General features: G+C 43.3%; 2 protein-coding genes across 3 annotated transcripts; both read right to left on the bottom strand.

The window, feature by feature from the left end:
• Positions 1–4,607: 4,607 nt before the first annotated feature.
• On the bottom strand, positions 4,608–6,712 carry LOC136460072 (uncharacterized). Its single transcript, XM_066459908.1, has 5 exons — positions 6,403–6,712; positions 5,846–5,896; positions 5,635–5,768; positions 5,000–5,091; positions 4,608–4,933 (listed from the first exon to the last, which is right to left on the bottom strand). The coding sequence occupies exons 1-5, from the start codon at positions 6,667–6,669 to the stop codon at positions 4,749–4,751; spliced, it is 729 nt and encodes a 242-aa protein (XP_066316005.1). The 5' UTR covers positions 6,670–6,712; the 3' UTR covers positions 4,608–4,748.
• Positions 6,713–11,808: 5,096 nt separating this feature from the next.
• LOC136457249 (protein PIN-LIKES 6-like) lies at positions 11,809–16,609 on the bottom strand. 2 transcript variants are annotated; one of them, XM_066457310.1, is made up of 12 exons: positions 16,291–16,609; positions 15,237–15,505; positions 14,981–15,060; positions 14,069–14,193; positions 13,862–13,983; positions 13,470–13,703; positions 13,301–13,375; positions 13,089–13,189; positions 12,930–12,982; positions 12,610–12,804; positions 12,306–12,427; positions 11,809–12,183 (listed from the first exon to the last, which is right to left on the bottom strand). In XM_066457310.1, exons 2-11 carry the CDS (start codon positions 15,429–15,431, stop codon positions 12,306–12,308), a joined length of 1,302 nt encoding a protein of 433 aa, XP_066313407.1. In that variant the 5' UTR covers positions 15,432–15,505; positions 16,291–16,609; the 3' UTR covers positions 11,809–12,183. The 2 variants fall into 2 exon arrangements, with proteins under 2 accessions (XP_066313407.1, XP_066313408.1); XM_066457311.1 differs by lacking the exon at positions 16,291–16,609 and adding an exon at positions 15,670–16,265.
• Between the last annotated feature and the right edge of the window lie 5,361 nt (positions 16,610–21,970).

The following is a 21,970-nucleotide window of genomic DNA, read 5'->3' as shown; positions in this document are numbered from 1 at the left end:
ACCCCATTTTCTTCTATCTCAGTGAATTTCGATTCCTAAAACCAATGATGCTTCACCAAGATCATTCATATTGAAACTTGGGGACAAAATTCTTCTTCTTCAATGATAGATTAACATCACTACTAGTGAATAGAATGCCATCTATTCACAGGATGTGGAAAATGAATTTTTCTTTCTTGACCTTCATATGAATGCTATTGTCCTTTTCATTTTCTTTAAAACCCAAACTTTCTTATCATTGTTTCATCAACTTCAAATACTACTGTATAGAGACTTACTTTTGACCTATAAATGGATTTCTATTAGCGACATCCCATATGTTCTTTTCTTCCATGACAAAAACCTTTTGGGTTATGCCAAGTAAAACGTTTTTATATAAATCCCCGTTTAGGAATGCCGTCCTTACATCTCAGGGTGGGCGTTCGGTTTTCAGTTCGGTTCTCTCGGTTATTGATGAAATTTGGTTCCTAGAAAACAGGAACCGATTGGTTCCAAAAAATTTTAGGAACCAAGCATTTTGGTTCTCGGTTATTTCGGTTCGGTTCCAATTCTAACCGAACTAACCGAAATTTTTTCAAAAAACCTCAAGACAATAATAAATATACTTGTTGTAAGACAAATTTATGCAACACTATATTCATTTTTAATAATAATAATATATAAGAAAATAATAGCAATATAGTAACACAAATATATAGCAGTTCAAATATAAAACACTACACATAAACCAAACATAATCCTACAAAATAAAAGTAAGTGAAGTATAATTCATGTAATTCGGTTCTTTCGGTTAATTCGGTTAACCGAGAGTAGGAACCAGATTTTCTTCGGTTATTTTGGTTCCTCAATATCAGGAATCGAATAAGGAACCGAATTTTTCTATTTCGGTTCTTTCGGTTTTGGTTCTTTCGGTTCGGTTTTCAGTTCTCGGTTAAATTTGCCCAGGGCTATTACATCCATCTGATGTATTTCTAAATCGTAATGTGCCATGAACACCATTATGATTCTAAAAGAGTCATTGCATGAGACTAGAGAGAAAACTCTCATTGTAATCTTTTCATTCTCTTTGCGTAAAGCATATTGCTACAAGTCGTGCTTTATATCTTTCTACATTTCCTTTGGAGTCACAATTTGTCTTATAGACCCATTAACAACCTACTGTTTTGGCTCAATTAGGAATTACTTCTAAGTTCCAAACATTGTTGGTACCCATCGAATACATTTCAACTTTATATCTTTCTACATTCCCTTTGGGGTCATATTTTGTCTTATAGACCCATTAACAGCCTACTGTTTTGGCTCTATTAGGAATTACTTCTAAGTCCCAAACATCGTTGGTATTTATCAAATCCATTTCAGCTTTCATATCTTCTTGCCATTTGAACAAGTAAACGTTTCTCATGGCTTCTACAAATGAGGTGGGATCACCATCCATTTGAATTTCTTTACTAACATAAACTTCATAGTCATTAGAAAACTGGTTTACTAATTCTTTAAGACCTTATGTGGCCTCAGCTACTGGCACTTTCATATGAGGCTATTGTTGCTCTTCATTGCCAAGAGACAATTGATTCTACATGCTCCTGTATAACAAGACCATTATTCATCTTCTTCGAAGAGCTAACAACAGATGTTGTATTGGTTATACAACATCAACAGGTATTGAGAAACTTGTTGCTCGTGAGTCACTGGAGTGGGCATACAGTCTCTCTTCTCTTCAAGTCTTAGGTCTCTACATGCCTCTACATACCATGCTCCCCCAGATCTTCTCATCTTTTCTAAAGATAGTGTATCTTCAAATATCTTATTTTAGGTTTAATCTGTTAAACTCTCATATGGCGCTTTAAGCACCACCTTAACATCTTTGAGACTGACTACGCTATTTTCCTGTCGGAACTTTAAAAGGTCCAGGAATTGAGCTATTTCTCTGCTTAGGGGTATCATTGTTGTAACCGTTATACTCCTCCAACGGTCTTTATCTCACTCTTAATGAAGAGTATCTTTCTTAATTAATCTTTATCTAACTCTTAATGAAGAGTATTTTTCTTAATTGATCTTAATATTCTCCCCCTCGAAATATGACATGAACTTTACTGCCATAATTTCGATAACTATTCAAAAAACCTGTAAACGAACAGACATTTAAAACTTACTTCATTCACATGATTGCGTCATGTAAACAAAGTTATTTCTTGATTCGTTTAGGAGTACACTTTTCCTTAATTCACTTGAAGAATTCAACGAGGTCTTTCATTAGCAGTACTTTTGCAAGTCACGCTTGCATTTTTTTTCTTATCCTTTGGTTAGTATTGACCATGACGATGCATTTCTATTGTGCCAAGGTCAATACTAGGACAACATAAGAGCTACCCAAACTTCTCTCGCTATGTAGAATACGAAACATGTGAATCATCACAAAACTTCTCCCGCCATGCAGAATTGACTAGCATAAGTACTATGCCAAAACTTCTCCCCTTACGGGATACATCTATACGAAAACTTAGCCATGACGACTAAAACATTTAGTTATACTTTATTTTTCAATTAAATCTTTCCGTTGGTTCCAATTTAATCAGAAAATAGTAAACTAACAAAAAGACTATCCTGAACTGGCTGGACTCAAGCCATTCCATTCACATACCCCAGCATTGCAGCCCGTTGGCATGCAGTCGAGTGATCTCGTCGGTTAATATAAAACATACAATATGCATCTACATCAATTCTACATTACCGTTGGACAGAAAATAGAATTAATACATAAAACTCATAAATTAACTTGAAATCCATATAACTACTCTTCAAAATTAAATTCTTCCGTTGGTTCGAATTTAATTGGAAGATAATCAACACTTCATCGCAGCGGAAATATGTTAATAAAATACATTCTATTAGTTCAGGAATATTTCTTGGTCCTTATCCACTCTCTAAAAAATTGACCATGTTGGTATGAAATTTATTAGAGATTTAAAACTTAAACTTGAACTCATTACAATATTGTCATCATCAACGTTGGTAAGAAAATGACAATACCATAATCTGACTTAAACAAAACGGACTACTCATCTAATTTTAATTTTTCCGTTGGTTCCAATTTAATTAGAGGATAAACATGATCATAATTTACTAAATATAACTACTCTTCAAATCAAATTCTTCCGTTGGTTCAAATTTAATTAGAAGATAATAGACTTTAAACTTTGCAGCGGAAACTTGAAAAAAATTCTTTATCTACTTTTCAGAAGCATTTAACTTTTCTCATCTACTTTTTGAAAAAATTATGCCGTTGGTTCAAATTTTAACAGAGATTTAAACTAGACTAAAATCATCAAAAATTGCTTCTAAAAGAATAAAACATAACCTTGGAGTTCACTATTCATTTGGCCCAGACTTGATGAAACAGTCGTGGCCCACGTCCGCGCGCGTGGCCCAACGCCGCAACATGGGCCTGGACCGGGATTCCGCTGCCCCGTCTGGGTCGTAAGCCGGCCCGGTCATCATCGCCCGTCCATCTCGATCGGACGGTCGTGCACGTCGATCGGGAGAACAAAAACCCCACCCCCGCCCGGCCTGCCTCCTAGAACCTCATTTCCTCCTCTCCCTTCTCTCTCGCACCGCGTCCTCTCTCTCGCGCCGCACAGGCGTCAGCGACGGCGGCCATGGTGGCCGTCGACGTCGGTGAGTAAGGTAGCCACCAGAGCAAGTCCGGCTCTCCTTCCTCCTCTTCCTTTCTCTTCCCTTTCCCCTTCTCTTCCTCAGCGCCTCAGTCAAAAACGACCACAACACGACGACAGCTCATGGCGACCGAAGAAAAGGAAGGTGGCGGCGTGGCTGCGGGGCCCCTCGGCGGCGCACGCACTCGCCCTAGGCTGAGTGTGCCGCCGTCGAGCGGCCTTGCGGTTGCGCCTTTGACCCCAAAGCTTGAGGCGTAGGCCGCGCGGTGGTGTGACCTCCCGGCCGGCGGCTTGGGTGGTTCTTCCCGCGCGACATCGAAGCAACGCCGGCGGTGGTGACAACGGCAGGTAAGCCCCAGGTAGGCCCCTGTCCCATCCATCCGGTTTCTTAGAGTTAGGGTTAGGGTTAGGGTTTGGGGAATTTTAAAAACCTGTTCATCTCCTTCTAAATGTGTTCTTCTTTTCTACCCCAAGACCTAGATCTACACCTTAGCATAGCTCTTGATACCATTGATGGGCTGTGAGGTCAACTAGGAGTAGATCTAGTGGGTTTACCTTCGGCCATGGAAAAGCTGAGAAGACTTGGAGAGAGAGAGAAAATGAGTAGAGGGCCATACCTTCGGCCTTGGCAGAGTAGACGCCATGGCAGCGGGTACGCAGAGGCGATGGTGAAGTCGGTGGTGGCTTCCCGTCGCTTGCAACACGCTCTCTTTAGATCGGGTTAGGGTTTCTTTGTAGGAGGGTTGCGGCGGCTCAGGTCAACCTCGTACCTCGTGCCCTGGCCCCAACTACTCTTTTATGGTGCTGTGCGACGAGGGCCCACCAATCATAGAGTGGTTGGACGCCCCCGATCAGGACGTTGATCCAAGGGCTCAATTGGCCGTTGGCCCAATTGGTGAAGATCAGACTAACAGGTGAGGCTATGCTGGGACGAGCTCCGGGCAAGACTTGTTAGTAAAAGTGTTCGGCCAGGATTACAACCAAGATTTGTTAGACTTGAAAGTTGAAACTATACAACAACCTAACACATGGATCGGTTGTCAAAGTGCATGCTTGGAGCGTCAACGTTCGTGTACCCTATGAGCGATTCTTGCGGCCCTTTGAGCCAAATTTCAACGCCCACATGGAAAGGCCGGCAATGCCAGCCGCTGCTCCAAACCCTGTCCGGATATCTGCAATCAACTGACGCAGATCTCGTACAGCACTAGCCAGCAACGGCTCGTCTGCCACATTCTTCTGATTAGACATTCTCCGTGCAGGTCCTAGTAAAATCAGGTTATAATTGCGTGGGTTATTTCGTAAGTTATTGGCATCAAACTGGAGTTCACCTGGCAGGGCAGAAGATGGCGACTGGCGAAGTTGTGCCTCGGCCGTGTGAACAATGCTCATGGAACTTTTTACACCCTTTGTCAATTCTTGACTGATCCAGACAATGGCAGCATGGGTGGTTTTGTTTCATAAACATGCACAAGAAACGAAAAAAGGGGTAGGTGATGCTGAATCAACACACCAAGTTGCTAAATTCATGAAAATGCATCAATAAAGAGAGAACTCGTGGTAAAATTGTATACTTCCTCAACACACCAAGTTGCTAAATTCATGAAAATGCATCAATGTGGTAAAATTGTATACTTCCTCCAGAGATTGCCAGCCTTCTTCCCATGTAGATTCTTTAGGGAATATATGTTATTTTGGTTACCGGTAAGTAAGCAACAATATATGCAGATTGCAGAAGCTCGTAAATTAGGGCACAACGATGCATCCGATTTAACACAATCTATCCCCTCAAATTCTAGGAAATCACCAAGGACAAGAATATTGCTATATTTACCTAAATAAATATACTGTTGCATCATGTATCATGTGAAGAATCATTTTACAGAGTCAAGTTGAACAATTGCATAACATGGATACAATCATAATATACTCTGATAACCAATAACTGAAGAAAGTGTGAAGTTACCTTAGATCACTAAGATCTGCAGCCAAATCACCGACCTCCCTTCCAACCAATCTCACTGAAGCCATAGTTTCTGATAGTTTCTCTCTTGCTGAATCAAAGTACTTCTCGAGAAACTCTGCATCTCTCTTACATGCCTGAAAATGGTTCACATATGTTCATCGATGATAGTTACCTTCCTCAAATGAGAAGTTGTAACAAAAAGGCAACATACCAGCATGGAGCGAGTCGCCGAAAAGAATATCAAGCACACAGATACTGCAACCTGTGTAAGGTAGCAACTATGATACAGAAACACTAGCCTTCTCAATTATGCATATTATGCAAACTAATAGTTACATATGAATGCAGCAGAGTGCAGAGTATGAATTACCGTCTGAGTTTTCTGCAACTGCACCTTCCACGTGTTATTGAGGTTGAATTTACAAAAGTGTGAATTTACAGCTTCGTGTCATGTGGATGATAACTCCAACAATTCACAGATATTAAGCATGCCAAATTTGGACCTATCAATAAAATCCGACCTATGTCTATCCGGGTAGTTGTTTAATACTCCATTGTAGAACAAATTGAGTAGACACTCGTCTCCACAAGCCTTTCACGCACAATTAAACCCGCATTCATATTTCAGTTCTCAGTGTCTGAACGATGTTCATCCGGTAGTCAGTGGATACTTGAGCCTACATGCTCGCTGAGTCGCTAGTACCAACTTAGCAGTACCAACTCAGCTGGATTAGGACCGCGAGGTGAAGCGGGGACAGGGGAGCGTACCGCGGAAGCAGTGACGGTGAGGGCGTCGAGGCCCCGGCGCCTTGGGGAGGTGGAGGAGGCGCGCAGGGAGGGGGCGGTAGCCACGGAGTAGTGATGGCAGCAGGCGGGGCCCGAGGAGGAGGACGAGGCCACGAGAGGCGTAGCGGCGGCGACGGTGGCGGCGGACCAACCGCGGACTAGGAGGTGACGGTCACGCGGGCGGGGGAGGCACGCGGAGGCGCCGGTGGCGGGGAGTTTGGCGTGGCTAGGGAGCGGAAGGGACGACATGACGGCGCGGCCAGCTCGGTGTTGCAGACTGGCTTAAAGCTAGAAGAACATCCAAGCGTCCCTCGTGCCGAGTCGACCTCATGCTTAAAGCTAGAAGAACATATCGTTACATGTTAAAATTTTATCGAAACTGACCGAAATTATTTAGGATGACTCATATGACAGTCGATTACTTTATGCAGATTAGCATGGCTATATATACATATCTATGTTAAAAGGTGAAACTACCAAAGGTCCTCTAGCCTAATTGGTTATATGGCTCCAGCAGCACCCCTCATGTCCTGAGTTACGAATTAAGTACGGGTCATCTCACAGGAAAAAAAACCGTGGGGATATCTCTCCCCCGTGGCTTGAGTTTTTTTAAAAGGTGAAACTCATTTGCATAAAAAAGGTGAAACTTATAATTAAGAATATTTATGTTCATACCTTCAAACAACATATTCGTTGGTTGGTTTCTGGGCTGATAAATCCGGTTGGTGCTGGTTTGTTGTGAGAAAAAAATATTGTTGGTTGATTAATAAACCCTGGCTGAAACCAACAAGCGAACATGCTAAAAATTTGAAGGCCGACCAAAATTAGTAGGAGATGATTCAATATGCCAACCGGCTACTATAAACAAATCGGTGTTGCCATATATATACACATGTAGGGCCCACGTTAAAGAAAGGACTCTAAAGTAAATATCTTGCATTTTTACTTTAAAATTTTAGCAGAAAATATCTGAAATTTGTTCGAGATGATTTAATATGACAGCCATCTACTCCAACAAATTAACTAAAATTTCTTTTGATATGACTGAGTATAACAACCAGCTACTTTGTATATATTAGTGCGGGAAGATCAATATTTGAGCTCCACATTAGAAACCTAAGTTCCATGGCGGAGCTCTTAGTCAATCCAAGGGGGCAGTTGCTCAAGTCTATAAACAGTTAACTTGCGGTTACGGCGTTGTGGCGTCGTTTGATGAGCGACTGAGCATGAAGATCAGCGACCCGTTGCCACCAGGTGATTCGATGCGTCTTTCAAATCCAAAGATATCTCAAATAGACATTACATCTCCTCCAAAAAAGAAACAATAAGAATCATAAATAATCTCCAACATACTTGTCATGTAGTCAAACTTTTTGTGGCTTTTTCGTGACGTCTACTCCAAAAGGACCAATCTCATCAGAAAACATGTAAAAAGCGGAACTTGAGCTTCAGCCAAATCCAAAAACTCAACCATATACTCCAGAAGAACCAATCTCACCAGAAAACATGTGAAAGTTGGACTTGAGCTTCAGCCAAATCCAAAAACTCATATAGCAGCCATATCTAGACTATCTTTGACATAGTTGTCCGCCTAGATGGTCTAGTTGTCTAGCTCTACGTCTAAGCCCTAAACTGGATATCAGGATAAACAATACAATCATGTTATACTATGTAACACAACATCATCTAAGTACTCTCTCTGTCCCAAGATAAATCAATTTTGAGAATTGTCTTTAAGTAAAACTTTTTAATGTTTATTAGTTGAATTTATAGAAATTAGTATCATTAGATACACCACAAAATATACTTTCATAATATACTTATTTAGTGTCATAAATATTTGTGCTCTTTTATACAAATTTCAATCAAACTTGAAAAAAAGTTTGACTTTAAGATAAATCTAGAAATGGACTTATTCACGACAATAAATATTTGTGCTCTCTTATATAAATTTCAATCAAATATATATTTTTTCTCGAATACGCAAAAGATTTGTGTATCATTGTATTAAGTAGAAGAGTTTAAACAAACATACAATCAAATATATATATATATATATATATATATATATATATATATATATATATATATATATATATATATATATATATATATATATATATATATATATATATATATATATAAAGTTTAACTTAATAACTCTAGGAATGGACTTATTCATGGCCTTGTTATTGGCGCAGGCATGATATTAGGGTCATGTTCGCTTCTCTTATAATCCATCTTTTTCAGTCGGAACAACATTTTTCTCTCACAACAAATTAGGCGAAACAGTGTTTCGGCTTGTTCTTTCAGCGAAGCGAACGGGGCCTAGAGCCCATTACACGAGCCAGTGATAATGGCCATGTTCGCTTATCTTATAATCCGTCTTTTTCAGCTTGTTTTTTCAGTCGAAACATTGTTTTTCTCTTACAGCAAATCAGCCGGAACAGTATTTCGGCTTGTTTTTCAGCGAAGCTAACGGGGCCGATGAGATTTGTCATCTCATAGCCATAGGAGTGCGTCGCTGCAAAGTTATTTTGAGATGACGATGGAGGCTGCCTTTCGTGTTTGCTTTGCTGCTTCCATGTGGTCATCTCTTATTATCAAACCGGGGGACTTCGGCCGTCAGCCAGGGTGACCACGTCGCCCGAAATTCCCCTGGCCATCCGATTCTCCGATCGACGGCCCGTATTGGCTCTGCCGCCCACGACAGTACGACCCGCCCGCTATGAAGCCCTCGGCGGCTCTCCCCGACCCTGACGCCCTCCTCCTCTCCGCTCTCTCTCTCCCTCCCTCGCCACCGGCTCGCGGTGTGGCTTAGGCGACGGCGCGGGACGACCTCGGCGGTGGCCCGCCCTCCATGCGGCGGCGGCCTCCCTCCTTCTCCTCCTCCTCCTCCACCACCACCACCACCACGCCACTTCCTCCTCGCGACGCAACGCGGCGGGTCGCGCGGCCTAGGGTTTCGCCCCTCCGTCGCCGGTCGTCCCCACGGCCACGCGGCCAGCCAGCGGAGGCCCTGACGCGCCGGAGGCCTCTGGCGGCGGAGAAACCTCCGTGCTAGCCGTGCATGACGACGGGGAGATCATGTCAGCAACCTCGGCGGTGGATCTGGAGCGGCCGCTCGCGAGGCCCCTCCCGACGGCCGATCTGAGGCTGCAGCGCGGCGTCGACCTCGCGCAGCCAATGGAGGCGGTGGATCTGCGACGAGCAGCCGGATCCAGCGTGAGCCCTCCCCCGTCTCCACTAGATCTGCCTGCATGGCCTCCACCGATGGCCGATGTGCGGCTGGCACGGTGGCACACGTCCGCGACCTAGGCCCCGCTGCCCCCCGCAGGTGGCCGGGATGCAGCTCCTTCGACCTTGCCTCGCACCCGGACCTCAAGCTCGCCCGCCGCATCGGGAGCGGCCCGCCCAGGCCCGTCGGCCAGGAGGTGTGGGCCGGCGCGCTGTCTCGTGGCGGTGGCGGCGGTGGGGTCGGTGCAGGCACCGGGTGGCAGTGAAGAGGGTGCCCCTAGCCGCAGGGGACGGGCTCCAGGTTGTTCAGGAGGAGGTGAAGTGGCTGAGGCGCGCCTCCACATGGTGTCAGAATGTGTGCACATTCCATGGTGCTGTGAGGGTCGATGGCCACGTTTGTTTCGTCATGGATCGCCATTTCGGGTCTGTGCAGGCGGAGATGCGGTAGAATGGTGGACGCCTCACGCTGGAGCAGATTCTCAGGTCTGGCATTGCATCTAAACATCAGTACTTAGTAATATTGAGTAGCTATTCTTTCTACTTTTGTTGTGCCAATTATCACTGCAAACATATCACGTTGCAACGTAGCGCTCACTTTTATTGTTACTCAGTACTCAGTAAGAACTAAGAAGCATGCCTAACTAGAACCTTCACTAAAGGTGGTAAACTGTGTAGTATGACAGCTTGCTTTGAGAGGTGTGAAGTGATTGCCTTGTTAATGGCGTTATGCGTTTTGATTTTGTTGGTGCTGGTACCTGTTTTGTTTGCTTAGCTTCTATTGTTGTAAGGAAGGTAAAATTGGTCATAATTAATGCTCATCATGTCGATTGCCATTTCGGTGCAATGCCGTGATATATTTTGTGAATATCATAACTTTGCCTTCTAATTTGCTCGCTGAGTCAATTACCATCAGGTTATCAAGCTATGGAGTTTTTTTTTATCTATTATCAGCTCACAGTGTGGCTAACACTAATATATATATGCTGAAATCATTAAAGTTCCTATGACATGCATATGCGTGAGTAAAATTTCTACGAGAATTAATATCGCTGCAGGAAATTTATGAAGTGCTCTAGTTTTTCCACCAGTATTAGGTACTGGCACATTTAATATTTCTCTGCAAGATCCATATGATCTTTAGAATGTAGGTATCTCCTTTTCTACTTTACCCGCGCGTGCGATGGCACGCGTAGTAGAATTGATTTTGAAGCCGTGCCACCGCACCAGGAGGAGAGGAGAGGAAAACATATTCCACTTTACCTGTGGTCCGTGGACTATGGAGTAATGGGATTATGGGACTATTTTGATTTTGGAGCACTCCCGTCTCCCCGGACGTTTCAAAGGGTGCTCTGCTGCATCTTGAACGGCAAGAGCACCCACCAGCCGCTTGGTCGCTTGGGCTTTTGCCTTAGCTGAGATGATGGACAGGGTCCAAAGTCCAAAGGCCCTTCAGAATTGTTCCGAAGAACACGCCTCACCGCGAGCAAACTGCCGAGATCTGCTTGCTGCCATTTTCTCTGGATTAACGTTTTCTTCTTATCCGACAGCAGCGTACTGTGCCTATGCTGGCATGATTCCTTGGTACAGTAGGAGTATATTTATTCGATATGAGAAAATAAAAAAATTGATGAATTATTTTATTTACTCAATTATGAATCCTACCTTCCAAACATCTCACATAGGATGTAGCTTGTCTGGTCTCAGATCTATAAGCACATGGAGACATCAGACGACATCTAGTACGACCACATCACAGATCTGCATACCTTATTAACTTTGGATGGGGTACCGTCAAAACCTCTCGCTTTTCATTATATATACAAATATACTAATATTTATGTGTAATAAGTATTATTAAACTAGTAATGAAATATATTTTATATTAAACATGTTTGTAGATAAATAAAAAAAAGTTGCGTTTGAAAAGCAAGACGTCCATACTTTTAGGATGGAGGGAGGACGGAGGGAGTATTTTTTTGCTTCAGCAAGATCTGCAAAAATTGCTGAAAACCGCTGGGGCTGGCCTGAGCTTGCAACTTGAAAGTCTTTGATATAGGGTGTCGGTACCACGGACGGGTCAGCAGTCGGCACAAGTTCTGCATGATAAAGCATCATTTGCTGCATAACCCAGCACCCAAATAGACATGCCTAAGGTAGTATTAATACATCTATATTATTTCAGCCCTCGCCCAAAAGGGCACTATTTGAACACAATCTCAAGGTTTACATTTACAATACACGGAAGTACAAATGAATGAATGTCGTGGAGCACTGCATAGTCTAGGGTTCTATGTGACCTGATGAATGATGATACGTGCAGGGAAACACTGCCCTCTCATCGCTCACTGCTCGCAGCAGCAGGAGACCACGGTATTATAGGAGGGACCATATCCATATATCTGTAGTGATACAATTGTACCTCTGCAACTTCGATTTAGTGGCTACTGTACAGTTCACGGTACTAGTTTCTTCGTCAATATTTTTGACCATATTTGATCTCAAAGATATTCCTGTGCAGTAAGGTATCTGCAATCAACTGATTGAAATTAGATCAAGTAACATTATCTAGCAAGAAATTGCAGTTACATCTGACAGGCGGGAATGCGAGCACAAATTGCAGATTGTTGCGGCAGCAGGGTGTGACATACTTAGAAGAGCAAGCTCAGATAGAAAATAATCCATCCTGCCATGGAGAACACAGCAAAAATGTGAACCCAGAACAAAATTGCAGCTGATTCTTTTCCACACCCTCTCAGATTTGCAACAGCACCTGCAATAAAAATCCTAACGTCAGATTCCATAATGTGGTTTCCTAACATGGCGAACATGCAAGGCACCACCCAATGCCTTACAGATCTCAACTAACACACAAAATCGTTAAGAATCTGTACACATGAGCACATGAAGACAAGTGATAGCTGATAAGATACATCCCTTGTTGGTTTCACATACCTGACAGCACTGATGTGGGCATAGAATGCTGCAGTAGCAGGACAAACTTGAACATTTTATCATCTTTGGGAATGAAACCAAGTTTATCAACTAATATGATAATGCCAACCCCAGCAAGAGGGACCAAGATCAACCGTGCAAAAATTATAGCAACGGTGGTACGGACACCAAGCCTCTTACTTCCTTCACCAGGGCCTGATTCCATAAATAAACATGGATAAGGACAAAAACATGAGAAATACCTCTAAACCAAGAGTTATTCTAAGGGTGACCGCACCCCATGCAATTTCTCCAAAGTTTTAAGTAAAATAGTTACTTACCATCGACAAGATTGCCCCCAACAGCAAGTAAAATGCATGGGATCATAGCTTCTCTGAAAAGTATGCCACAGAATTAGGTGATAGATGATAGATACATTCATCTCAGTTTGATAACTTTATTGGCAAGAGAACAAAACAAGAAATGAAACATGTAGATACCCAAGAATGAGGCAGCTGTCTGTGAAAAAGAACAGAGGGGCATCATCTGTAAGGACAAAATTCTTCAAGAATGGGATAACACCGATTACAATTGCGAATGCCTGTGTTAAACAATGGTCAAGGGAAAAAAGTTGTAAAATTAGTATATAAATAATTGCTAGTAGAATTTGGTTTAAAAATTGCTAGTAGAACACTACAGCAGCAATACATACAGATGCAATAATCGGTGGCTGGAGAAGCTGCTTGTCTTTCAGGAACTTAACCACACATTTAACATAGCCCATTATCTGCATTAATATAACAAAATCATTTAGTTTTGCAATGGGAAGTAAGCGCACCAAACTGATATTTGAAATCAGCTCCACTATTAGAATTTCTTACCTTTGTTCCTACAGAAGTGGCACGTTCCTTTTGAACTTCCCCAGCAGATAACAACGGTTCATTCTCTGGTACAGTATTAGTGTGAGTGTTCATAGGATAATTTCCTATTTGGGGCACTGTATTCTCTCCAGATGCCTTGATTGGGAGTTCATCCTCTTCAGAACCATCAAAGGTCTGTCCTGGTGGTGGAGCAAGCATCTTGAATACATATGTGTAAACAATAATTGCACCAACCTGCAACATATCGAGGACTCACTGAGTGAATAACCTCAACAGCTAATTGTATGCATGGTCTAGATGATAATCGGATACCTTTAAACAACAAGGTCGCTATGCTGACTTGAGTAAAAATGAGCATGTACAAGCTGAGAAAAGAGAAGAGTATGGCGTACCCATTGGCCAAATGAGATATACGCATTCCCATCTTGATTGCATTTATCAGAGTCACCAAATGGGTTAGAAGGATCCCGACATAACGCTGCAATGAGGACCAGAGGTATATTTCCAATATTTCCTGCAAAAGAAAAGGACCGCATTTGTATTGGATAACGAATGATAAATAGAAAATAAAACTAATTTTCAAAACACAAAAGTGGTACCTATTCCTATATGGATAATAGTGAACTTGAAGTATGGATATGGAGGTCGGATGATAGATGCCACAACAAATCCAATCAAAGAGCCGGATACTGCGCCTACAACAATATTTACTGGAATATACCACCTGCAAACATGCAAGTATAGATGATATAAAAAAACAAAAGTAAAAGCAGAACAGAAGTTCAGAACAGTTATTTGACAAAGGAAAATTTCGAGGACACATACTCCTAAAGATGCTTATGCATAAAAGTGGACACTTGTTATACATATACACACAAGAAGGGGAAAGGAATCCATGAATATGTCAAAATGTAGGACAGAATAGTGAATAGTCCATTACATAAATTTCTATCATTTTCTACAAGATATATATTGCCAGTAAGAAAAAAAAATAGGTTACTTATATGGAAACAAAGTACTTGGAATAGTTTCTCCAATCTTTACTGCAGTATTTCAGTATGTTAAAAATAAAATAGCACTACTAAATTAATCCTGGAATGTGGAGTCAATCCATATGATCCATAAATTCAACTGGAACCAAATTAATGCTTGAGCGCTGATTTCCTTCACCTTCAGTTGGTCTTTTCTTTGTCGTTTTGTAGAAAGCTAGAGCTTCCAAAGCTAAATTGTTCCATATGGAACTTATTACTTAAAGATTGACCCAACCAGAAAGATCAACAATAGCACACCATTTGATTGTCATTTTCAGTAATCTAATATTTGCAGGATGTATTGCTTATAGAGGGCCAGCGGCATATACAAATATAGAGATGATTAGCTGAAAACAACATCTCGGTCAATAGCTCACACATCAGAAATCAACAGCTGCCTATAGCACACCTGGATGAAGCATGACACTAGGTTTATAATAACAAAAACTGAAGTACGATAACAATCGAAATTATCCTTACCATTGTATCATCTTCTCGATAGTGATTGCTCTACCCAATTGGGAAAATATAAGGCATGGAAGCAGAAGGGAAAACACAAGCTGCAGCAACAGTGAAAATGTTATATCTATAATTTGATAAAGCGAGAAAACATATGAGCACAATGAGATCCCCAACTACTCCACATATTCCTACTTTGAACAAATCCAGCTACACTTGTCCATTACGCAACCTTCCATTAGCTAGCTTTGATTACAAGAGAAGAGACAAAGCTCACCCCATTGAGAAGCTTGCGGCCGTTGGGCTGGAGAATGTTGACGTACTTGGAGGCCATGAGGAACCCCATGAAGCAGACAGTGAACACCTTGGCGATGGGCAGTACGGCATACTTGAGCATGCTCAGCACCGACGTCCCCTCGGTCCCGCCTTGCGCCGCCGTGGCCAGCACCTCCAGCTGCGACCTCTCCATCATGGCTTGACCCAGACCTGACTACTGAAGCCTTCTTTTCCTTGCCTCAGGATCCAGTGACCCGCGCAACCAGGACTCTGCCATTATTTAAGCATGACTTAGAAGGCAAAACATAGAGGCAACATCAGGAAAACTCTGGAACTGCTTTTGGCGCTGGTTGTTCAGGGCCACCCAGCTGGAAGAGAGCTCGTAGTTCGTTCGCGCAGAGGGCGTCGAGAGGAACGCGCAGAGCCCAACTCACCGGATTCGCGTAACACAATACGGCAGGCAGCTTCCCCCGAAGCGGGAAGCTTAGCAATAACAAACTTCTTGTTCGACGAAAACAGACGCATCGACAAACCAATCAATTTGGGAAGAGAAATTATGACTAACTAGATTCCAAACAACCACTCCTACTACTAGAAAAAGATGACGACACCGAGACCCCCGAGCACTCCAGATGACGACACCGAGACCCCCGAGCACTCCATTGCTCCTGGGTTCGAAATTCGCATGGTCGGAGGATCCAATTCCCCCAGCTGCCGAGCTGCGTAGGGCGTAGGCATCCTGCGGCCGATTCGATTCGTCACGCACACGGCACATCCATATCAACAGCAGCTCCAAAACCGATTACCATATACGCGCTAAACCACTCCGCGGAAGCTTAGGAAGCAACCGAGCTCAGAATCCCGACGCCACAGATCACCATCTACATCCAAAAAATAAAACAGAGCAAACAAACAAGCAGTCGCGAATCGCTCAATGCGAGCGAGAGCGATCGCGGACGACGCCACGCCACGCCACCCGCGAATCCAGAACCCCGCCAGCAGCCCCAAACCAAGCGAGAGGCGGACTGGCCCGAGAAGCGAAGAACTCAACTCACCGCGAGGCCGCCGAATCGAGGTGTCACCCGGTGCGCGCGTGGGGTGAGATTGAAGGGAGCCGAGGCCCGAGCTCTCCGCGTGGAGAGATCCTCCGACTAGCCAGTGATGAACCCCTCCCGTGACGGCCCGAACGACCAGCCGCGATTAAGGCGGATGGAGGCTTTGATCCGAGGTCAGGCGGGGAGGGGGGCCTCCCAATCCCAAGAGTGGCGGGCTGTGATTCGCGCGGAGCGGGTGGGGTGGGAATATGGGATCTGGGCGCTCGGTGGAAACGACGAGACGAGTCGCGGCTCGCGAGACGACGCCGGGTCGGTTGGACGGCTAGTAGACAATACACGCGCGTTTTATATCCGTTTTGGAATCCGTAGGGGCACGAGGAATGTGGACTTGGAGCGTGCCGCTGCCGCGCTGCGCTCGTCCCGGGCCGTACGCCCAGCCGCGCTGCTCCTCCGTGCTGGCGTGCTGCCTGTGGACTGTGGTGGATTGGATGGCAGCCGGGCCCCGCCGGTCAGCTTGCCATGTGGCGGATTCATTTCACTTGCTAGGTTTATTTCCCTTTTTCTCTCCTTGTTTTATTTTTTGTTTATTTATTTATTATTTATTAGACGATTACCCCCTTGCTTTTCGTAGCTAATTTTCCTTTTCTTTAGACCACGTCAGAAGCATCGGCTGTGGTGTTGAAAAGTATGCAAAGTCGCTGATGCAACCTAAAGATGGAAGGCGTGGTTGGGACTGTTGGATCACGGCAACCTTTAGTCGTCGCCATATATTTAATTTTTTTAATTTATACAAAATATATTTTTTTTCTACACGAGGCATATTACGGTTTGATAGAAGTCCTTGAAAGGAAGCTGAGGTCATTAAATTGTCTTCGAATATGTCATCAATAGTTGAGAAATCAATAACATATTAAAAGATATTTACATTCAGCATGTTAGCTCAGCGTATGGTGGAACTGACCTACACATGTTTAAATTCGATTTGACATGATCGTATTTATCTAAATTTATTTTAGAATTTAATGATGTTGTTTTTTTAATGATAAGTGACACTTCGAGACACGTGATGATTTGTTAATCTCAAAATTTCGTTTTTGCAGGCTTGAATCAACAAGCTCAGGACGGCTAAAAAAACTCCCTCAAAGCTTCATTCCTGTTTACATCAAACCTCAAAGTGCAAATTTTTAGAGTTTCCCATCGAGACGTGATTTGTCCGGACCTTGTACCTTTATGGTAGGTCATGACAAAGATGTGGGCAGTTAAAGTGAAGCGGTTGTCGCGAGACAGCGAGAGTCAGCAAAGTATTCTATTCTATTTTTATTCTTTTATAGGAAATATAATTTCATCTATTTGTCCTAAATCAAGTTTATCCAACTATTAAAATCTAAATTTTAACATAAATTTACAATACAAAATTGACATTGCTAGGTTTATTATGTATGCTATTTTTTTACATACCCCCTATGTCTCAAAATAAATAACTTTGCTAGGTTCTTCTTTTATTTCCCGAAAGATATGTCCTGGATTTGGTATCGTTTCATGCACCCGTGATTAGCTTCTGCATTCAGAGGTCGTCCCATGTTTTTTGTAGAATGTTATTTTTTGGGACAAATTTAAACATTAGAAAGTTATTTATTCTTATAGCGTTGGGGTATAACTATTTCGTTAAGACAGTAGTTTTTTATAGAATTTGACAGTCTCCATTTTGGCTAGTAGATATTTTTCAGACGGTGTGAATTCACCAAAAAAGTAGATTATTCCAGCTGGTGGGAACACTTCGATGCGATTCTGATGTGATTAATCTCGATCGATAAGGCCAGGCTAAAAAAAGTGAGCCTTTTTCCCGGGATGCTTCCTCCGGCACCATCATCCTGGCTTGGACGTCGTTGTGGGGCATCTCCACTGTTCGACCAGCCATGCAAAGAGCTAGGCTTCGACTTCGACCGCAGGCCTCTGAACCTGCGTGCGAGTCGTAGCTTTCATGTAACAAGAACTCAAGTTCCCTTTGCAATGTACGAGTGATTGGAAGAGCAGCTCTTGGGCGGCTAGAGTGGAGAATCGGTTAAGCGAATAAGCGATGCTTTGACATTAATTCCAAGAAGCTATTAACTCAGGGAAGTGGATCGACTTGGTGGAGATCGGATTGTTTGCTGTTTGATGTTGCTGTTGCTGTTGCTGGAGCCTACGGAGTACACCGAGTCACTGTAACCCTTGTTACGCGTGGAATGATGGTAGGCGCCTGTGTCTCCATCAGATGGCGCAGCCACCACGATGTTTCTTTCTTTTTCTTTCATTCGTTTCAGATTTCAGAGGTAGCCATCACAAATTGAATAAAGCCTTCCGGGCCAAATCCGGATTCCCAGTATAACAGTAAAGCCTGATCGGGATGCCTGATGATGACAATGGCTCGTCATTTTTTTAACCAGAATCTACAGTATTTTTCTCTTACAACAAAATAGCTTAAACCGGCGGTATCGGCCGGCAACATTGGCAGCCACTCTTAATTCCCATCAACCAGCGTACTAGGTGAAGTACTGTAAACTCTCACCAGTCACCATCCTACTTCAATTCGTTCACTGGCGAGCGGCCCTAAATCTTATCAGTGCATGGATAGTTAGAAGTGTTTGGTTACTCATCGTAAACTTTAGTCGTTGTCCTATCGAATGTTTGATATATGTATGGAATATTAAATATAGACTAATTACGAAACTAATTGTATAGTTTGTGACTAATTTGTGAGACGAATATTTTAAACCTAATTAGTCCATGATTTGACAATATGGTGCTACAGTAAGCATACTAATGACAGATTAATTAGGCTTAATAAATTCCTCTCGTGGAGTACTGACGGATTATGTAATTTGTTTTTTATTAGTATCCGAACACCACATACGACACCCTCACGTGACACCTCCTAAATTTTAGTCACATGATCCAAATACCCCTTAGTTGCACACCTTTCATTGCTCTACCTACCAACGTACGTGCCGTAGAACGGTTGTGCAGAGTTTTATGACGACGTGTCGGTATGCCCCTCGTGACTCTGGCTTGTTCGCTTCAACTTATCAGCTAGAATCTATGGTATTTTTCTTTCACAATAAAATAGCTTCAACCGACTTATCAGCCGACTTTAATACCGACCGAACAGCCCCTCTTTCAATCTTTTTGTGCTCGTTGGCGCGACCACGCGTGTTCTGCGGAGGGACTAGACACGGAGAAGAGGCAAGATCGAGTCAGCACTCTCGAGCAGGGCATGACCGGTAGTCATCTGGTGTATGGTGTAGGAGCACGCCGATTATTGTTATCTTAAAGGAGACTTTTCCCTGTGTGCCCTTATAAAAGATCGTAATCCCCTTTGTGCCTCTGGAAAAATTCAGCGGTCTTCAGCGCCACTACTTCAACTTTTTCGGGTCATCTATGCCACTTCCGTCAGTTCAGGCTCTAACGCCGTCAAACTAAAGGTGTGAAAAGACGAAAATGCCCTTAAGTTCAAATATGTTATTAATTTTTTTTGAGCATCTTAACGACTTCAAATGAAAAAACTCAAAACTAGAAAGTTGTAGATCTCATCGAGATCTATAATTTTCATATAAAAATTATTTTCATTTAATTCCGCAAAAAATATGATTTGATATGATTAATATATCTTAGAAAAATCATCATAGTTTTTTTGCGAAATTAAATGAAAATAAATTTTATATGAAAATTATAGATCTCGACGAGATCTACAACTTTCTAGTTTTGAGTTTTTTCATTTGAAGTCGTTAAGATGCTCAAAAAAATTAATAACATATTTGAACTTAAGGGCATTTTCGTCTTTTCACACCTGCAGTTTGACGGCGTTAGAGCCTGAACTGACGGAAGTGGCATGGAGGACCTGAAAAAGTTGGAGTAGTGGCGCTGAAGACCGCTGAATTTTTCCAGGGGCACACAGGGGATTACGATCTTTTATAATGGCACACAGGGAAAAGTCTCATCTTAAAGCAGACGCCATAGCTTGTTTCGCGCAGTCAGTCTATAGTGAACTGAACAGGTGTACAAAAGTCCAGATTGTTAGGCCCAGGTGAGACGGCGCTCGAGGACAGGACAGGAGCGCGGCATGTCCGGTGATCATCTGGTGCAGGAGCATACGATTAAATGATTAATTTACCCCAAGCACACGTAATGTTTCAAGCTAAGAGACAGTTGGCTTGTTCGTGGTTTCTGGGCTGGTTTGGGCTGGCTGGTGCTAGTTTGTTGTGAGAGAAAAACACTGTTGGCTGGCTGGTTTGGGCTGGCTGAAACCAACAAACGAACAGGGTGACAATCTGTATACATAATGAACAGAGCAGGTGTGCTGGTCTGGTACCTTGTTTCCAAACAAATTGAAAAACAGAAAAGCTGTACCTGTACCTGTACCTGTACCTGTACCTGTACGTACGTCCAGATTGTTAGGCTCAGGTGACGCTTTAGCGGCCGCTGCTGTCAAGGGACAGGGCAAGCAACAGCAGCTGAGTCGAAAAGCACTCGAGATTTCCCCCCGAGATGGGCGACTCACGGTGGCACTGGCCGGCGCGGGCAAGGCAAGCGTCCGCGTGCGTGCGGCCAAGGCGTCGCCGTCGCCGCACGAAAGCGCCCAGGAAAGCAGCGAGTCACGGCGGTTTGCTTCCACGGGCGGACAGGGGCGGCGACGACGTACGCGTGCCGGTCACCTCCGATTTGATTACTGCGAATTTCCTTTGTTAGTGTCAGTGTCACTCACCTGCTGATGAAAGCATCGCACAGATTTACACCGAGTGCGCATAGACTACCAGTGAAATAGTCTGACCTTTTTTTAGCAAGAAATCGTCTGACTTTTGCAGGTAATAACGAGCATAAATGATGAATGCATGAAGCATGCACGCACGCTGCTCTGTTTCAGACAAGAGGGAAGTGATTGAGTAATGCAGTCTACAGACTTCAGGAAGACGGACAGGTACGTAGGGTACACAGCATTAACTTTCTCGTTCTACGGAGTAACCAAAGAAAAGAAAAGGCTGAGTTTCATGTGATATGGTATGATACGATCACGGTCACAGGATGTCATCAGGTCAGAGTCTACCGTGTCCTTCAGAGGCTCCTCAGATTTCCAGAAATCTGTTTGCCTTGGCTTGCACGAGCGGCGACTAGCAAATCAAACACGTCGCCTAAGGCCTTATGGACTTATGGTCATGGTCTCATGGATTGTAGCACTTTGAAAGTCAAGAAACGATGTGTGTTCGTCTGACCTGCTATATTATACAGTATACTTTGATGAAAATGGAGGAGATCGGGCTCTTTCTCATTTTTTTTTTTTTTTTTGACAACGTCTCAACATGGTTAGGTACCACTTGAAGTGTCCAAGGGGTAAGTTCATTTGAGCGGCCAGCACTAGGTTGGGTCGGTCACTGGCTCTCAAGCTGTTGTCTCTCAGGCCAGCACTAGCATTTATAACAATTCAGGCACATGGTGGATCTTACCTGGCCCAATGATTAGGTACATCTTATGAGCCCGATGGGCCAAGTACCTGTTTGTACAGCTGCTTCAGTGGTGGAGCAGTTTTTTCTAGCGGAACAGCCTTATTCGTGGAGCTAAAACTGTTTTTAGACCTGGCAAAAAGGTGCTCCTGCTGATAGTCAAAAAAAAAGGTAAAACGCCCACGCTATGTCCCGTTTGGCAGGCC

The sequence above is a fragment of the Miscanthus floridulus genome, chromosome 6 (genome assembly GCF_019320115.1).
Source record: "Miscanthus floridulus cultivar M001 chromosome 6, ASM1932011v1, whole genome shotgun sequence".
Taxonomy (NCBI): Eukaryota; Viridiplantae; Streptophyta; class Magnoliopsida; order Poales; family Poaceae; genus Miscanthus; species Miscanthus floridulus.
Note: the sequence above shows the minus strand (reverse complement) of the source record. Positions and strands in the feature narration are given on the sequence as shown.

Bases quoted from the DNA above. Each gene is read 5' to 3' on its own strand.
- LOC136460072 (XM_066459908.1), bottom strand. From the start codon at position 6,669: ATGTCGTCCCTTCCGCTCCCTAGCCACGCCAAACTCCCCGCCACCGGC. The intron at 5,769-5,845 runs GTATGTTGCCTT...AACCATTTTCAG, and splicing joins CGGCGACTCGCTCCATGCTG to GCATGTAAGAGAGATGCAGA. The intron at 4,934-4,999 runs GTGAACTCCAGT...TGATTTTACTAG, and splicing joins GCCATCTTCTGCCCTGCCAG to GACCTGCACGGAGAATGTCT.
- LOC136457249 (XM_066457310.1), bottom strand. From the start codon at position 15,431: ATGATGGAGAGGTCGCAGCTGGAGGTGCTGGCCACGGCGGCGCAAGGC. The intron at 13,704-13,861 runs GTACGCCATACT...GATATGTTGCAG, and splicing joins ATATCTCATTTGGCCAATGG to GTTGGTGCAATTATTGTTTA. The intron at 13,190-13,300 runs GTATGTATTGCT...TGTTTAACACAG, and splicing joins AGCCACCGATTATTGCATCT to GCATTCGCAATTGTAATCGG.